Source organism: Lasioglossum baleicum, chromosome 13 (assembly GCF_051020765.1).
Source record: "Lasioglossum baleicum chromosome 13, iyLasBale1, whole genome shotgun sequence".
Taxonomy (NCBI): domain Eukaryota; kingdom Metazoa; phylum Arthropoda; class Insecta; order Hymenoptera; family Halictidae; genus Lasioglossum; species Lasioglossum baleicum.
In genome coordinates this window covers 10,208,995-10,226,529 of record NC_134941.1, presented here as the reverse complement: position 1 = coordinate 10,226,529, position 17,535 = coordinate 10,208,995, and the positions used below count along the sequence as shown (strand labels likewise).

The 17,535-nt window shown below is 34.6% G+C and overlaps 3 protein-coding genes across 14 annotated transcripts in view; 1 reads left to right on the top strand and 2 right to left on the bottom strand.

Annotated features, from left to right (window-relative positions):
• Window positions 1-6,924, bottom strand: part of LOC143215171 (uncharacterized) — a 26,136-nt gene extending 19,212 nt beyond the window's left edge. Inside the window, exons 1-7 of one of the 7 annotated variants that reach the window (XM_076437062.1) lie at window positions 6,637-6,924; window positions 4,742-5,363; window positions 2,332-2,542; window positions 2,127-2,250; window positions 1,908-1,953; window positions 350-440; window positions 58-255 (exon numbers count right to left, since the gene is read on the bottom strand). In XM_076437062.1, coding sequence (XP_076293177.1) covers window positions 58-255; window positions 350-440; window positions 1,908-1,953; window positions 2,127-2,250; window positions 2,332-2,542; window positions 4,742-4,887 — 816 coding nt within the window. In that variant the 5' untranslated portion in view covers window positions 4,888-5,363; window positions 6,637-6,924. The other 6 variants (XM_076437063.1, XM_076437064.1, XM_076437065.1 and 3 more) reach the window with 6 other exon arrangements.
• On the top strand, window positions 6,450-9,227 carry Dgt1 (KAT8 regulatory NSL complex subunit dim gamma-tubulin 1). 3 transcript variants are annotated; one of them, XM_076437086.1, is made up of 9 exons: window positions 6,450-6,589; window positions 6,693-6,763; window positions 7,219-7,467; window positions 7,547-7,728; window positions 7,801-7,969; window positions 8,211-8,511; window positions 8,578-8,700; window positions 8,770-8,910; window positions 8,979-9,227. In XM_076437086.1, coding segments are annotated over exons 2-9 (1,416 nt in total). In that variant the 5' UTR covers window positions 6,450-6,589; window positions 6,693-6,761. The 3 variants fall into 3 exon arrangements, with proteins under 3 accessions (XP_076293201.1, XP_076293198.1, XP_076293199.1); XM_076437083.1 differs by having other exon boundaries at window positions 8,196-8,511; XM_076437084.1 differs by lacking the exons at window positions 6,450-6,589; window positions 6,693-6,763 and having other exon boundaries at window positions 7,226-7,467; window positions 8,196-8,511.
• LOC143215173 (zinc transporter foi) lies at window positions 6,637-17,535 on the bottom strand. Of its 4 annotated transcripts, none has more exons than XM_076437072.1 (12): window positions 17,238-17,535; window positions 14,715-15,458; window positions 14,114-14,178; window positions 13,763-14,003; window positions 13,508-13,677; window positions 13,239-13,433; window positions 13,049-13,178; window positions 12,677-12,946; window positions 12,418-12,594; window positions 12,127-12,314; window positions 11,792-11,970; window positions 6,637-11,630 (listed from the first exon to the last, which is right to left on the bottom strand). In XM_076437072.1, the coding sequence occupies exons 2-11, from the start codon at window positions 15,439-15,441 to the stop codon at window positions 11,824-11,826; spliced, it is 2,310 nt and encodes a 769-aa protein (XP_076293187.1). In that variant the 5' UTR covers window positions 15,442-15,458; window positions 17,238-17,535; the 3' UTR covers window positions 6,637-11,630; window positions 11,792-11,823. The 4 variants fall into 4 exon arrangements, with proteins under 4 accessions (XP_076293187.1, XP_076293188.1, XP_076293184.1 ...); XM_076437073.1 differs by having other exon boundaries at window positions 6,637-10,977; XM_076437069.1 differs by having other exon boundaries at window positions 6,637-11,970; window positions 17,238-17,534.

Sequence of the window (17,535 nt, the reverse complement as noted above, 5' to 3'; positions counted from 1 at the left end):
AGATTATTTAGTCGCGATTGATAGTTAAAGTGTTAATGTCCAGACATGGATACTCACAAACGGTGAATTTGGTAAACTAGGATGATTGATGCTTGGACTTTGAGTGGCGGATATGCTCATGATTTTCCTCTTTAATCTCGAGGGGCATTTATCAAATATATGGAGGAATTCTGCGGTAAGCTCTTGAAGAAGTTCAGATGTGACGCTCCTGTCGACGTACCAGAACCAATGCTTTCCTTCCGTACTCTGTGGTATCTGTGAAAAAATAATTCAAACGTTTGAATCGATTGTGTTTTCTGTCGCCCGGAAGTTTGGCGATCAATTTTGTATAATAGTTCGAATGATTTACCTCCCAATTTGACCATTTGCAGGCGAGATGTATGCAGAAACAGGCAACTACCGTTGGCTTGTACTGTAGACACATCGTCGTCAAATGTAAACTGTAAAGAAAAAATTATTTCATGAGCTCAATAGGAAACTTCGACGTCTCGTGTACCAGCAACTGTTCCTTGTAATATAACCCAGGGCATAAAAAGAACTGTACTATAAAAAGTGAAGTACAAGTTCCATTAAACATGGGTAATATCGGGATAAAACCAGGACGAATTTCTTACGATTCGTTCAAAACGATTAACATTATTTCCAATTAGAAGTTTCGGTCTGTGAGTGCAATTTTTGTTTTCTTTTTTTTCAATTCCAAAGAGTACGTTTCCAAAACAGTGAAAAAAGAACACATGCTGATGCGATAATATCGATAATCCATTGTCGCGATGAGCTGTACAAAATTATTTATAAGAAATTTTTGTTTACATACGTGATTATCAGTATATGCCCTACGACACTCTGATGTATCGTAACAAATTTTACCGAAGTTTGCCCCAACATAATCCCATGATAGAGTGAACAACAGTACCATATTCCATTATATGTAAAACATAAAAACAAAAAGCTAAAATAATCCATATTTTTATTCGATATCTTCATATACTCGAGAGAACGTATTGTTTTAAGTAAAAAGAATTTCAATTATCTTGCTTTTTGCAACAGAAATAGGTTAAGGCTTGATCCAAACTAATTATTTAATCAAATTCGTTCAATTATTATTTAATGATCGTTCGTGTTTCACATCGTTAAATAATATTTGAACGTACTGGAACCAGATTGTAAAGCAACGTAACTGTATCCTAACACTGAAGTTTGTAGCATAAATAAATTCTAATTGCATGTCTATATTTGTCCTCTTTTTCTTTTTTCTATAATCATTAAATATCTCTATTCATTCACTCAATCGTGTCACTGCTTCCACATTCATTTCATTCACTCTTTAAAAATTTGTTTTGTGCATCTACAGCTTAAAAATATGTGTATGTAAATATAAAAATAAAAACTGGACAATATACCGTAATTTAAGAGAAAACGATCAGTCCTTAAGAATATTTCATTTACCTTCGATTAAGCAATCCTCATCGTGAACTTAGTTTACGAAATAAACTTCGTTTCGCTTTGGCATACGTTCTCTTTAGAATCAGACATTACCGCGACTGCAACGCAACATTCCTCCCCAAAAGTTACTGTTGACAATTTAAACATTCGCATTAGCACTTGGTAAACGCATGAAATCAAAGTAAACTTTCTCGTGTTCTCATGATACGTCGCGCAATATCTTTCAATGTCTCGCTCAATTCTCTATCATTGGTGTATCGTTTGCATTCAACAAACAGCAGATTGAATTTTTCTATGCAATTCCATTTCACGTTTACTTTGCTTTCTGATGTGAGAACAGGTCAGAATGTTGCGCCAGTGGCTATTTGCCTGACAGTCTTAGCTTGGAAATATGCTCCAGCTGGCATCTATTTGACCAGAAGACTGCTAAGAGTAAGAGATACTAGGAAATAATGTGTAGCCACCTGTTAGATGCCATGAAGTATGAAGTCTGGGCTAAGTCCTTGCTCGCTGCAAAAAAACGTGTACAACATTAATAGAATTTAATATTGCTAGACACCTATAATAGAAAACTTGTCTTGTAATCTTTTATTTGCTAAGCTTTTTCATGTAGTTAGAACATCTTCGAACGTTTGGAAAAGGAAACTGCGTAATACCACAAAGTAAGTTAGCGATATACATACCTTTAACCAGTTGACAACACCTAACAACATGTGTGTGGGGATGATCAATGGCAACATCAAACCCCAATGTTTGTAGTAGGACATTTTCATTGAAAACCAGGTCCTGAGCTCGATCAAGATATTGCTACAAATGAACATGTAGTTGAATATTTGTCGTGCCAACAGTTTACCTTCAGTTTTTCGTATTGATTTCTTGTAATCTTACCTCGGACCCGGTATCAGGTGGGGGCTGATCTCTGTGGAGACACATGTGTGCCATTTTGATAACATGTTCTAACTTGCGCGGCTGTTCTTCTACTTTTGCTGCTAAAAATAGTGCTGCAACTGCTATTGCATTCCTGTGGAATTGTGACAGCGAGTGGAATACGTAGAACCTGTGCATGTACACTATTGCTGTGTTGATACATAATTGCGATCTGTTGTTGACCAGTTAAGGAATATATCAAATAAATTGCCTGTTATATTTTAGTTTTTAATATAATAGTGACCGTACACTTTGTTCTTCAAATTTCAAGGAATATCTGTGCTATTCGACATTTATCCTCAATTTCAAAGATTATTTACAGTAAATATATCGTCATTTCCAAGTTAAATAATTAAATCATTGGCCACAATGAAACAAAAAGAAAAACACATAAATAGAGTATTAGAAATTGAAATCTTATGACGCAGGAGATACAAAAAACATTTAATGCATATTTCATAACATAAATCAAAATATATACGAAAATCTTTTGAAGTAATCATTTCATATGGTAAAATATGCATTCATAGATTTACCACACAAGTTGTAAAAATAAAGCAAAAAAAAGATAAAAAAATATCTAAGTAATAAACTGCATTCATATATGAAAAGATTGTTACATTAAATGGTAAGATTAGAAAATAGAGGGAACAGTAGATTATACTTAAAAAATTTTATTAAACTGTAAATTACATTAATATAAAAAACTTGATTGACTAAATCACAATGTTGTGTTTTGTATTCTTGCCTTTTATGTAAAGATCTTCTGAGCTTATTTTTTCAACTGTTTGTATCATACTATGAATATACTATCAATAGTTTCTGTTTTAGACTATTTATTATCTTGATCAATGATGCACATAAATTCAATTGTCAGAATAACTTACAATAGAAAGAATAGAGAATAATACAAATGAGATCGGTACTCTACATATTCGTTAAACGTTCAGTATATAAAATTGATACAAGAATACTATTGCATTATAGAACAGAAGAAGAAGAATTGAAATTATAATTCTCTAAATAAACTTCATATGAACCAATAATCTCGAGATACACTTAATAGTTTTTAATTCAAAATGATATGAAGAATCTGTTGAAGTTCTCACAACTGGTATGGCTATTAAGAATTTTATGACAAACATGTATCTGAAACATAAAAATGTTATAGAGAGCATAAATGGTTACTATGTTCCACGATTTGGAAAGATTTACCAAATATTTCAAAGATACCAATTCTGTTAAATAATCATAATCTTACAAAGATAAATTTACAATCTCGAATGCAAAATTACCCAAGGTGTCTGGTGACTGGTAGGAGAAAATTTAATGGACAACCTTACAAAACAATGAAAGACGAAAATCAAGAATAGAAGAATTACGATATCAGCTTGCTTTTGAGTTATTAACGACCAAACATTTTCTAGATAAGTTAATAGCTTAAAAATCAAACTAAAACTATAATTCTTTCTATTTTTGACTTTACACTGTCCTGTAGAATCGCCTCTTAAATGTTCTCTCATCCGATGCCGATTACCCTGTGTACGTTAACTTTCTTCGCAAATCAATAGTAACGAAGATCGAAATTCTGAAAAGTGAATTTGATAGTATAAATATCAGTCTATGGTCAGAATAATATTTTCATTATAAGATATGATACCAGTAAGAAAGAATCGGAATAGTCTATCGACTACAAAACAACATCAATGATAAGAATCTCACGGAGCTGATTAGCTATTGATCAGTTTTCGCATACATAGATCGATTCGCAACAACATTGTCACTGGCAAGCTAGATCGACTCTTGATGCAACAGAATGATGCGTAAACAAAGATAAACTGAAAATACAAGAAAAATGTACTTGCATAAGGAATATTAGCAGAAACTGTGCCTTTGGTTGGTACTACTGTCAAACTTGGCTTGGCAAACAATGCAGCCTTTCCATGACCCTATTCCCTGTCCTCCTTTCAGCTAAGAAAACTCTTCTCGACGTTCTGTAGGTACCGAGATCGTGTTCTATGGAACGGGACGGTGTCGAATAGCACAAAAATCCCGAAATTCCTGATGCACTGAGAACGAAACGCGAGGAAGTCCAATATGGAGAATGATAATCGTGACGCGTGACCTCTTCTTTCGCACGTCACTCATGTTTACAACACGTTACGTATTTCGCGTTTAGACGAAATTCCGGAACGATCGAGGGATCGTTACGTAAGGGAAAATGATCGCGGCGATGCGCGATCGTTCGAGGCAACGTCTCCGACGAGTAAAATCGTCGTACGAACCCGTGAAACGTTTGATAGGGACAGGGGGAAAGGGAGGTTGAGAAACACGCAACCGAACCGAACCATGCACTCGTTAAAAAGGATACACTACGAGCCGCTGTCCCATATCCTGAATGAAATTGGCCGCCTGCTGCCGACAGCTCAGTTCCTTATCCGCGTCGATGCCGCATTTTCTGCTCGGCGTGTTTATAAGCTGTTCTTTCGTAAAGTACCATTTTTCGTCAGTCGCCATTTATATGTACACACAACTCGGTACTAACGATGCGCACTTCACGGCGGTCGCGATGGCGGCGGCGGCGGTGGCGAGCACAAACGCACGATCGCGACACGTTGGAAACTTCACGTCACTACACTAACCGGAAACGCCACTCCGAGTTCATAGCCGCGAAACTTTTCACAGTGGATCATAGTTTCACGCCGATCAAGAGGAAAACACGTATTCCCATTGTCTCAATTATCTAGATTGTTACTCCACCTTCCCAGAGAAAGGTTCTCTTCAATTTTCTTTTATTCTACGATACGACGACCGAAGCTCGTCGGCTTTTAATATTGTTAAGTTACTCGTGGTACGCGCCGACATGCCCCATTCCTTTAAATCCCGGAAATGGTGATCGTTCTCTCTTTCTCTATCACTCAGACACTCACTCGCTTTCTCTCTCTCTCTCTCTCTTTCTCGAATTATTCCGGTACGCGTCAAACTTCACCGCACTGCTTCGGAATCGTGCAGGAAATGAAAAAATCAACTTCAGAAATGCATCAAAGGCTTCAATACTCTCTTATATTTATATGATAATAGATTGTCGTAGTTTACAGAGGTTCGTACGGAACTTCTTGACACCGTTACGATATATCGGTCTCGTTTTTTTTTGTTTTTGATAACGTTTTTTATTTATACTCGAATAGTAGTTTTACAAAACAGGATTTTTCTGCATAATTATAATAAGTTAATAAAATCGTCTCTTTGACAGGGCATCACAGTAAACAGGATTTATTTATACTTTAAAATTCATTTATAGGGGCCGTTGCGTTTTGCTCGTTTGTCTATTTTTTTTTTACGTGTAGTTTAGCCCTCGCAACTTTCTCGGAAAGATTCACGCATTTAAAACACGGTCTTAGAATCAGTTGTGATTTAGAACTCGATCTATCTATATAGTATGTTAGGTACACAAGGTAATCAACGTTGTAAGGCGTCTATTATTGCACGGAAATGTTCTCCGCACGCATCATTTATTTTCTCATTTATTATCGTGTGTTAAGCGACTTTCGTTTAAAGTGTTTGTTTTTCTTTTTTTGTTTGTTGGCAGGCTATGAGGTTGGTTATAGAAGAAAAAGGTTATATATATATATATATAAATATATATATATATACTCTGATTCACAGAACAAACTATTTTAAATACTTTCTATCGTTTTTGTTTTTCTTTTTTGTTTCGACGAGATCGAATATTTTTTCCCCACCTCTTACGTAACAATATATTTTGAGGATACTTAGCGGTTTTACGCACTCTCGTCAAATTTACCCCATTTTTGTTTCGAGAACCATAAAGGGCTATCTTGTGGTTCGGTTGCACGAAAAGATGCAATTACATACGTCGACACGGTTAGTGCGACGAAAGCGTGTGCTCGTTCCACGGGACGAGAGTCGAGAAGAACTCTTTTTCGATCGTGAGCACGTTTTCGGTAAATACGCGTGCGAACGTAAAACCAACTCGGCTAACACTTTTTAACCAACGTCATAACCTACCTGAACTTTTTTCAGTCTACCGACAGATATGAATCACGTAGTTTATCAATTAAAACTTTTGAGCTTTAAACTCCCGGAAGTGACGCAACCTTCGTTCAGCTAGTAGTATGTGCACGCAGCCAATGTTATCCCTGTAGTAGCGTTCCCGTTATCTCGGTCCTACCGAAGGACCCAGCTCGCTCTCTATCAAGTATTTATTAATTTTTCTTTCGATTCGCATACAATCGTTTGACTTACGGCACGATCGCCACTACTTTACGTTTCACTGTATTATCTTTTTCCCCCTCTTGAAGTTTCCAGAACAACGTTGACGGTGACAAGCGTGAATCGGTTGGCACTGTCTTTCCGTTTCGGAGGATTTGATGTAAGTGATCACGGTGAGTTTCTAAAAAGATTTATGTCTCGCGGCTTTCTCAAGTCCCGCTGGTTTCCCTTTTTACCGATTTTTCACAAAAACCAATCACATGTCCGCCTCATTCTTTCGAAATCCGTACATACATCAATGAAACTTCATTCAACATCCCACGTACAAAATGGCGGCCGAGTACCACTTGTTACAAATATCGTTTCCTTCATATTTTCATCTCGAGAGCCAAATGCAGATATACACGTTCACGCTGAATTATATTTTATACATTTTTTTTATGTGTTCGACAATAGTCAATTTCTGGAATCTTGTCGAACAACCAAATGAATATATTTGTTTTGATTTCCGATATGAATAGTGGCGGCAAATTTGAAATTATAGATCGTAATAAAATTTATTTTGCACTTTGAGATGTCTTTTTCTAATCGATATTGTTTTTATTTTTCACGTAGGCAAGGTATGTTTCGTAAACCACAAAAAATGCCTGTGACTATAACAGCCACAAAAAAGCCAAAGCAGATGCAAGCTTGTTTATACACATCTTACGAGTGCACACAGCCTTGCCTCGAGGGATACAATTATTGTGCCAAGCATATTCTTGAGGATACAAACGCACCTTTCAAACAATGTGGTTTTGTGTATAATACTAATGGCAGAAAATGCCAAAACCCAGCACAAAAATTGGACAGAAGGGATATTTCGTATGTACAATGGCTAAGCTTATAAAGATCAATCTACATAACATTTTTCAGATCTTGTACAACTGTTTACATCTTATAGATATTGTGCCGAGCATACTAGAAAGGCTCAGATAGCACGTATAAAGTCAACATCCCGGCATGCATTGCCTCAGACACCTGAAATGCTTTTACTCAATTTAAGTCACTATGTTAAACCAACCGATTCGAGCACAGAAGATACTGAAGATGAAGAAGGGAAAGTGAAAACATTGGATCCTTTCAGTATGAATTAAGTTAAAATCTTTATTACAAATATGTTGAATTGTAAACATTAATTATGCACCTTTACTTTAGCCGAAGTTAACGCGTTTAAAGTGAATGCAAGTGGATGCGATATTTTGGACTATGCAAGTTCTTCGGACAGTGATGTTGAGCCTACTGTAGTAAGCGATACTTTAAGAGGGAGCTATTTAGACGATAGTGATAATGAAAGTTTGTACAGTGCACAAGAAGACCCGTTAAAGTAAGAATAGGATTATGCAGCAGACATTACAGTGTCCAACGCATTTAAAAAATACGAACCTGCTTGTAGAATATTGGCTAGCATGCTTCAGCTTGAGCAAATCTTTCCTAAACTACTAAGCCTTTGTAACTTAATTCCCAGAATTTCCGAAATTTCGATACTACTCACTCAACTTTTGTAGCTGCTTAATGCAAAGATAAGAAACTTATTTCTATCAAATAAATAGTATTAATTTTTTAAGGCATGCAGGAATTTTTACTGCAGAGGAGGTGATATATATCGCGAGAGAAAAACTGATACGATTACAGTCACTTTATATAGATCAATACAGAAGACTGCAGTACACATTGAAAGAAAAGAGACGAAAATATTTGCATGGCCTGAAAAAAGAAAAGGAGACATTGTGCGCTGTACATGATCAACCGAAGGAGACTGTAAAAGAAAAGAAAATGTATGAGAAATTAAAAGCATTGAATCGATATCACAGACGAAGCGGAGTCGAGGCTATTCTGTATAGAAAATCATTAGAACGTAGAGCACAGGTAATACGCGAATTAATAATTCTATTCCAGAAAAATTCTTTTCAATTAAAAAAGAATTTGTTTTAGGCAACCGAAGGACCTACGCAAAAACTACCGAGTATGTCAAAATGTATCTTCACGGAAGGAGGAGTAAAGTGTGGGGAGAGAACTCTACCTGCTGCAAAACATTGTCGTAAACATATTCTTAAAGTAAGATTTTTTAATTTCTAGTACAATACTATTAAAAACAGAACTGTAACAGATCATATTCTTTGGCAGGATCAACACCAAGTTTTGTTCAAAGCTTGCGGTGCTGTCAGGGCAGATATAGAATGCCACGAGCCAGTACCTGTGATTTTTGATACAAATTGTGTGTTCCATATGAATTTACCATCTGAATGTAAACTAGAATCCATGAAGGTAAATGTTTGGATTACTCCTTCGTAGTTATGTGTAATGAATAGCATAAACATAATTGTTTAAATCAGTTTAAGGAAATAAAACCAGAAGTGCCAGAGATGTCGATAACAGATAGTCAGTCGATGGAGATCGATGTAGTGGGAGAAATGCACGAAATTGATCCAGATGATGATATGGCTGGGTTAATGAGAGAAATGAGCGACGCTTCTCACATAAAGCCAGTGCTTAATGAAAGCTTAAATAGTGAAGCTAGCACGGACACTGCGTTTAGCTTATCAGCACAAATGAGCGATAGAGACGACCTTGTTTCTGTATGACATGACATTTTTCTATGATCCCTGACAGTTCAATATTGATATCTGTTGTTAGATAATGTTTGGAAGAATTACTTGGACAACATCGTATTACCGAGTAAAATCGAGATATGTAATGAATTGAAAGACTCATTACGGTTACATTTATCCATTGTTTAAATGCTGGACAAATATTTTGAATAGAGGATGTATGTTATGTAACAACAGAAACCCATTCGTGTATATCATATTTATTGTTGAGTACTTCATTTGTAAATATGTCACTCACTAACATTCTTTTACTAATCAATATGAGAAAAATAAAAAAGGTTAATCGTTCATAAGCTTTTCTTGAATCCTTCATGCTTTATGTATTCTTTTCCTCTAGATTTTTTATATTCTCTTGCTTGTTCTTTTAAATTCGGTAATACGGAGTTAGGAAGCAATGTGCTTTACGCGAGGGACTCCTGTTTTCGAAGTAATGTGCCTCTGCTACATATAAGGGAAATTACAACTACGTAGGAAGTACAATAATATGTAGAACACGTGATAATATGTCAAAACTAACTTCTTTATACTCAGCGTTTGAATTTTTACAAAAAAAAAGCGCAAATCATTCGGTTAATTACATCAGTATTAATATAAGATGCAATCGAAGAAAAAATGTGCGCTTACAAGAATACAACGCTTTTTTTCAATTTTTACATTTTCTGTAAAAAAATACATTGCTATCGAGCGTAGCGTTAATATTAACATACATAAAAATAATTATCATAAGTAACTTACAATAAGTACATGAGGTTTTTTCCGTAATTTGGTTGTTTAAATGGTACATTCTTGTTTTTTGTTTTAAGAAATAGAGAAGGTGCATAATACATATTTGCACGGACATTCTACTTTTTCACGGTAGTTGTCACGATAAATGCAATAGATCGAAATGATTGCATACGACATTGAGAAAATAAATCTCGTTCAGAACATAATTTTTTTCTTTCGAAAATTTAAAGATCTACAATGAAATTTTCTTTTCCTTACAGTCATGTATGGATAAAGTTATCATTAGTTTACATAAGTACAGCTAAAAATATTTAGATTTATAACTACAATTATTTGGATTTTAAGTTTCAATTGTATATTACGGTGTGACATGCAGATATGTACATAGAATGATAAGTAATTACCTATAAAACAATATTGGTAATTACGTATGACAGTAGGAGAAGTTTTTTTAATATTATCCGATCATTTTGTGAATGGTGTAGTATTTTTGTACCCTTTTTCATTCATTTATATATAGGTCAATATTTAACAAAACTACTTCATGCATAAGAGTAGCAGAAGTTATGTAAAATTAGAGCGTATTGTAGCAGTGTATAAACACCTTGTTTCATAAAGTCAATCGCTGAAACAAAAAGTCGGGTATGCACCTTTCTTGTAGCATCGTAATTCCAAACTTCGTGTACATCGAGGATAATTACATTTGATCGTAAATCAATCATAAATCGTAAACCGGAGGAGCACCAAAGTTCTCAAAAAACAAACGTATCTGTAAAACTCAAAATGCAAGTACGATTAACGAATACATCTAGTGTCCTATAATTTGATATCGTCTTAATATCAATATCTTTTCTTAGCATTATTATAAGTTTCATGTCTCAACTAACGTGTATTTACTTGACTTTAAAATTATCTTAAATAGAGCACTTTGTTAATTTCAATAATACATTTGATGACAGCATTATTTGCGACATCGATTCAATAAAGTGGTATTTATCTGAAATAGTATCTAAATTATAATACCAAAATAAAGAATACAATTATTAATATATGTATAAATGTATATTAGAAATAAACCCGAGCACTAATAGTTGTGAAGCATATATAAATCGTGTGAACGCCAAGCAATTGATGATTAAAACAAAAATACAGATCTTGATTTGTGTATTTCGTAATTATTGTATATTGTATAGAATAATAATTTTATAGATCTTTTGGGGGCTTTAATTGGTTAAAGTTACTTTATTAATAACCAACAGGACAACTGCATGACATTTCCACAGATTTACGCGATCTTCGTAAGGAATACATAACAGAAACTATGCAGTAATAATCAACTATACATTTACCTATCTTCGTAATGTCCTGTCTAACAAATTTCAAAGTATTTAAACCTTAGTCTCGATCCTTTCTTTTTTTATATTATTTTAAGAGAACATAATATCTCACGTAGGTACAATTTCTAATAAGTATACTTCGAATATTGTCGTTGTATTTGAATTATCTAAATTTCCTCGAATTGCCTATTTCATTCGTAGTTGTGCACTGAATACTCTTAACGTTATAAATGTTATAAAACATTTAGCATTTGTTCCGTTTTAGTACCGTATTAAGTGTTTTCTTTTCTTTTTAACAATAATAAGTATGTTGCTGTTAACAGAAAATCTTACTTAGCTAGCCATACAAAGAAGGAAAAATAAATTAGCCTTACAATGAAAAGTATTGTTTCGGTAAGAACTCACAACTAAAATTTTATTGACTCAGGTAGCGACCTATAACAAATAGGTCTGTAGGCAGTATTGCAAGCTTACCATTGTTTAAAAAGTTGTCAGTCTTTGTCAATTTAATCACTGAACATAGTCTTAAGATCGTGTTCATAGAGTGCTATAATTAACATTATTCCAAGGCCACACGATAGCCCTAACCCTTGTAGAATACACTGCCACTGGGAACTACGTTCCGCAGAATGACTTGAAGATAATTCTGGAATCTAAATTACACATACACATCTTGTTATATCATTGGTAATAGGTATTACTCTTAACTCAATAGAATTATTCAGGAAGGAGATAAGTGTCAAATGTAGCTCTTGGACCGTTCGTATGGATAGAAAAGATTAAACAAATAAAACCTAGATATTACTCACCATGTCTACTAATGCTATATATATAAACATTCCTGCAGCAGCTGCAAACATCCAGCTACTCACAGCCGGAGTGCTACCCAACAACACGCCAAATACCATTCCAAATAAGCATAGTACAGAAGATAACAGATTGTAAAAGACAGCTTGCTTGGCGCTCATTCCAGCTTTTAACAAAACTGCGAAGTCCCCTATTTAGACAAATAAGTTCGAGTCAAATCTTTGTACACTTTCAAATATTTTTAATCGTTTCGAAAATGACACAGTAATGTAATTAAAATATAAGTTTCATACCTATTTCATGAGGTAACTCATGGCAAAACACAGCTATAGCCGTTGAAAAACCGCCTGCTATGTTCGCAGAGAAAGCAGCACCTATGGCCATACCATCTGTGAAGTTATGCAAACCATCGCCCATAACCACCATCCAAGCGACGCTTGATAAAGATTCTGGTGCCGAATGTACATGACCTAATAAAAACATTGAACCACTTAATTGAGCTACTCAACACATACGCAAGTAACGAAGTCAGATTAAGCAATTAAATTATACCATGGGAATGGGTGTGGCCATGGTGTTTCGTTTCGTGCTCCCGTATAATGACAGTGTAACTTTCAGATTTGTTTAGTGGTATGTCAGCACCATCCGTGTTTTTCTTAGTATTTACAATTGATTCATCTAATCTCCAATCCTCGTTTGATTTCTTTTCACCGTCGTTCGTCATTATCTTGGACACTGAATTGCAATTTGATGTCAACGGTTTCTCCTCTTCGATCACGGGAGGCTTTTCGTGGTTATTGTGTTGACGATTATGATGATTATCTGAATAATACATTTCCGTTTTAAGAACATTAAAATAAAAAGGATTTAGAAAGAGATATTAACGTATGGCCGAGTCTGATGAAAGCGAATACGATAATCTACCTTGAGTGTCAGTGTTAATTTCACCATAACAATAAGGGTACGATGAATATTTGTGTTTGCAAAGTTTCTCGCCAACAACATTGCTGTTTGGTCCGTCTGTTTCGCGCATTACTCTAACACGCGAAGGGAGCTAAAACGAATTATGCATATTGAACATTTTATCTTTTTGACTTTAAGTCGTATCGTTTACCTTGTTACGACGTTGCCGAAGCTTTCGCCATTCTGCAACCAACGTCAGAGCTTTCTCGGTAAAAAAAAATAATACAAGACCCGCCATTGCAACTAGCCCTTTCCACATATTTATATTATGTTGTTCCTTGTGATCTACCTCGGCATGATTATCATCGTGACCATGGTGATCATGCGAGTGATGCGGCATCATCGCCTGGAATGAACAACGTAATTATTACATCATGATGATTCCTAAAGATCCATTATATTCTTGATCGGAAGTCTTACATGGGGTAACAAATGAATAAGAGCATCGCCGCATAATGTTCCTACAGCAAGAGCAACCAGGAACTGCAATAATTGGTGATAGTAAATTTTACCCATGAAAGGTATAACAGCTACACCAAATAAACCGCAAAGACTAATTATTAGAATACTGATTAAAGAATAGGCCCACACTGAAATAAAAAAAAACTGTATTTATAACAATCCACAATAATTCCCAGTGTGTTAAGAATCTGCGCACTTTACAATATGTTTTACCTTGAACCATATTACGCGATACATCCTCTCCAAGGTATTTAGTAACTATTACTGGTTTATAATTCTCGGGTACACGAATGCATCCATTTCTTTCTGAACTCGATTCACCTGCTAATTGGTAAACAAGAGCTGGACACACACGTTCAAAAAGCCAACTTGGTAATATTGTATTATTATTAGTGATGGAATTGTAGGGCATATCTCTCGCAACAGTACTTAATAATTCTTTGCTATTTAAGCACTGAAATTTTGGGACAATCACGTGAGAAATATTTGATGTATTAGGAAAACAAGTGTGTGTTTCATTCTTCTATAATAAAATCAGACTTTAATAATTAAAACTCATCTTACCCGTTCTTTCCTGACTCCATTCTCATATTCTGATAGGCCACTATTTTGTGTGTTCTTTGATTTCTCTACAACAAAAGATTATCTCTTTAGAAGGTTATTATGTACGTGTATAACAACAAATTAGTATCAAATAAACTTGTAGAGACTTATCTTCGTAGATGATAAGATTATATAAGAAGGATATTATTTAATTATATCTTATCTAAACGTAAGTAGTATTAAATTTTATTTATACTATCAGGACTGTAAATCAAGTGTCCTTCTGTGTTAACTTTTTTTTCTCACAGTGAATCATTGTGAACAGGTTTTAATAAAGAACCAATGAGCAACTTAACAGGTCCATTGGACAGAAGTTTGGACCCGCAATTTAAGCTAAATTATTATCATTAAAATGGCTCCTATATAGAATCAATTCAGAAGGTACGATTAAAGCAGATGTGTGTGTAGATATATTAGGGGAGATTTATTATGATTGATAGGCTGTTAATTGATATAATTAAAAGTAATATACTGATATTAACTATATATGTATCGTGTATTCAAACATGTTTTGTCTTTCATGTGTACAATCATTGTAATTAAACGATGAAAATAAACTCACCTAATGGATTTTCATGACTAGCAACAGCATTAAGATCCTCTAGTTTATATACATCTGTTAGTAACCTCAGTAATCCTAATTTTCTCAATAGCTTCTCAAAACCTTCTATAGTCACACTAGTACCATCCCCGTAAGTTTCAAATATTTTTCTCATGAAGTACTTTTCATCTATAACATCTACGTTCCTTTTTCGTCTAATCATATTGACAGAGTCAAGATTTTTTGCAGACCTCGAAGACTTCAATTCCCCATTGTAACTTATTTCAGTCTGTCCTAGTCTCTCCATTATTTCTAAATCGTTTAAAGCTGTAAAACTTTCCTCTATTTCTGGAACACGAGTATCTTGAACATTTTTGTCTACTTTCGTACCCTGTGGGGTGGTTTTTCTTTTCGTGTGAACTTCATCAATGGCAGATGGCACTAACAATGTAGGTATTTTGTTAACATTATTATTGTTTAATACACTATTAGAAAAGTTAATAGCACCATTTTTAGAAGTGCCTAAATTATTTAAATTCACTTTCTTATTATCCTTCTCTTGCAATTTTTTAAATTTCATTAGCAACCATGATGGCTGTAGCTGTTCATTGAGTCTTGGTAAATTCTCAGAATTCACATTATCACGAGCTCTCTGTCCCGTAGTCGACAATTCAGTGTGTGCTGAGCAAGGATTATGCGTGGCGCATAAAACGCACACTACGCAAACTGTGACAAAGTGGTGCGACATATTGAATTACCTGTGAACTGAAACGAAAAATTATATCTTAGACGATTGTATATCTTACATCGTAACTAGACTGCAGATTTTATGCATTTATGACAAATGTGGGAATGTGCAAATTAAAACAGAACAATGATTAACAAAATTTAGAAAGGCCCTTCTATTTTAATAAAATAAAATTTTTATACCGCATAAAGATCCATAGTCTAATCTTAATAATCGCGGATCCTGCTCATATATTAATGCATAACTTACGCATGATCATTCGCTATTGCACTTAACTAACATTGTATTGCTTATTGTGCATTCTTGTAAAGTACTTGAAAATCAATGAAATAGAGGATGATGAGTAACAGAATATTATGTCAAATAGGAAGTTGCTATCTGTATAGCAATCCTTGTGATAGTGAATCCATTTATAGCTATGAATGTTATTGAATAGCTTACTCATAAAATTATATCAATCATATTTGCAAGTCACACTACGGAATATGATCTGTGTAAAAACAAAATCTTTTGAATATTAATAAAATTAGCTTCTTCTTATTTGACTCAATTATAAACAAGTTTGTTAAATATACGTTACAACTCTTGTTCTATGAAAACTACAATTCTATGAAAATAATTTCAAAAAGACATAAGAAAGCATAACTAGCTTTTCCAGCAATAAAACTTTTCATACAAGATAATTCTAAAAATATTACAAACTTCTATTTATAACAAGGTGAATAATAGAAATAGAAGGAATATAGATATCAATTACACAGATAAGATTCATACAAGATTATATTATGATTTGACCAATTGATCTAAATTTAAATAGTGATTAATTCTATTTTCAGAAATGAGACTGTTTTTGTAATATAGTAAATATAATACGAACTAAAATTATCCTTTCCACTACGATTAATGTATCCGGGATTTTATCATAGAACTCTCTCTATTTCGAAATTAATATAAAATTCAAGTTAATTGCAGAAAATAAGATTCATTAGTCTAATTATCAATTAATGTATTAAACAATTGTACACTAATCTGTAATATTTTTAAATGTTCTCAAACATTCAATGATATTTTATTATATATTTACATTAATGAAAATGTATTGAATCGACATCAACAATGGAATGATAAAAACGAAGATATTTATACAAAAGTGTGTCCATATCATGTGAACCTATTCTACAAATTATAGTGTCACGAAGGAAAGAAATTACAGAGCACGATATCCTTATTGAAATCACATGCATATTAAAACCGTGATTTAAGTATGTACTACCATATAAGTGCAAAGCAGAAGAATCGCGGGTAAACAACTAGCACGTTCACTGGTTACGGAGATTAACGCAGGCGACACGGACATAATTAATCGTCGTTCGTAAATAGACGTATAATTCGGCAGCCGACGGCGAGATGCATATTTCCAGCGCGGAATTCTGCGTAAACGATTCAAAACGTGTCCACGGATCTTATCGTAGCCGAAATTTTAGTCAAGATGTTCGATCTCGCGGACGCTTCGTCAAAAACCGTATTTTTAGCTGTCAAAAAGGGAAGGAGACCCCGTGCTTGTCGTCCTCCTCACCCTACCCCTGTAGATCGCGGTCCGTGACAGAATTTGGAATTTAGGTTAGAAAGGCGGCCTTTTACTTTGGTAGAAAAAACAAAAAAAGTTCTGTCAAGTTTTGACTCAGGGTCGGCTCGGTTTTTCTTGGTATAGAAAATTCGTGCGAGGACCACTTGATCGTGGAAATGTATATATCTATACATATATATATATGCATAACGTACTGTCATATAATTACCTTTATTCGATCAGTGAAACAAAATTCCCGCTAGGAAGTAGCATATGCTAATTGATCGGGACGCGCTCCACCAGCTTGCGGAAAGCTTGCGAAGTCCAACGAAAACGTGAGAGGAGGAACCCTTGGACACCGTCACTGTCCTCTTTCTTCCCTCCTCGACCAACCGCCAAACTAACTTAGCCGCGTGTGAGCAACAAGTATACTATGAACGTTGCTGATCGTTCAACAGAATGACAAACCCTTGAATAACTCACTTCATTCGAGGGTTACGCAATCTCTGAAGTTACGCACTGACGCC

Excerpts from the sequence above, each read along its gene's own strand:
- Dgt1 (XM_076437083.1), top strand. Across the intron at positions 7,468-7,546 it reads TTGGACAGAAGGGATATTTC|ATATTGTGCCGAGCATACTA; the intron begins GTATGTACAATG and ends TACATCTTATAG. Across the intron at positions 8,911-8,978 it reads GTAAACTAGAATCCATGAAG|TTTAAGGAAATAAAACCAGA; the intron begins GTAAATGTTTGG and ends TGTTTAAATCAG.
- LOC143215173 (XM_076437072.1), bottom strand. The coding sequence starts at position 15,441 with ATGTCGCACCACTTTGTCACAGTTTGCGTAGTGTGCGTTTTATGCGCC. Across the intron at positions 14,004-14,113 it reads ATGGAGTCAGGAAAGAACGG|TGCTTAAATAGCAAAGAATT; the intron begins GTAAGATGAGTT and ends CCAAAATTTCAG. Across the intron at positions 12,595-12,676 it reads TGGCCACACCCATTCCCATG|GTCATGTACATTCGGCACCA; the intron begins GTATAATTTAAT and ends TGTTTTTATTAG.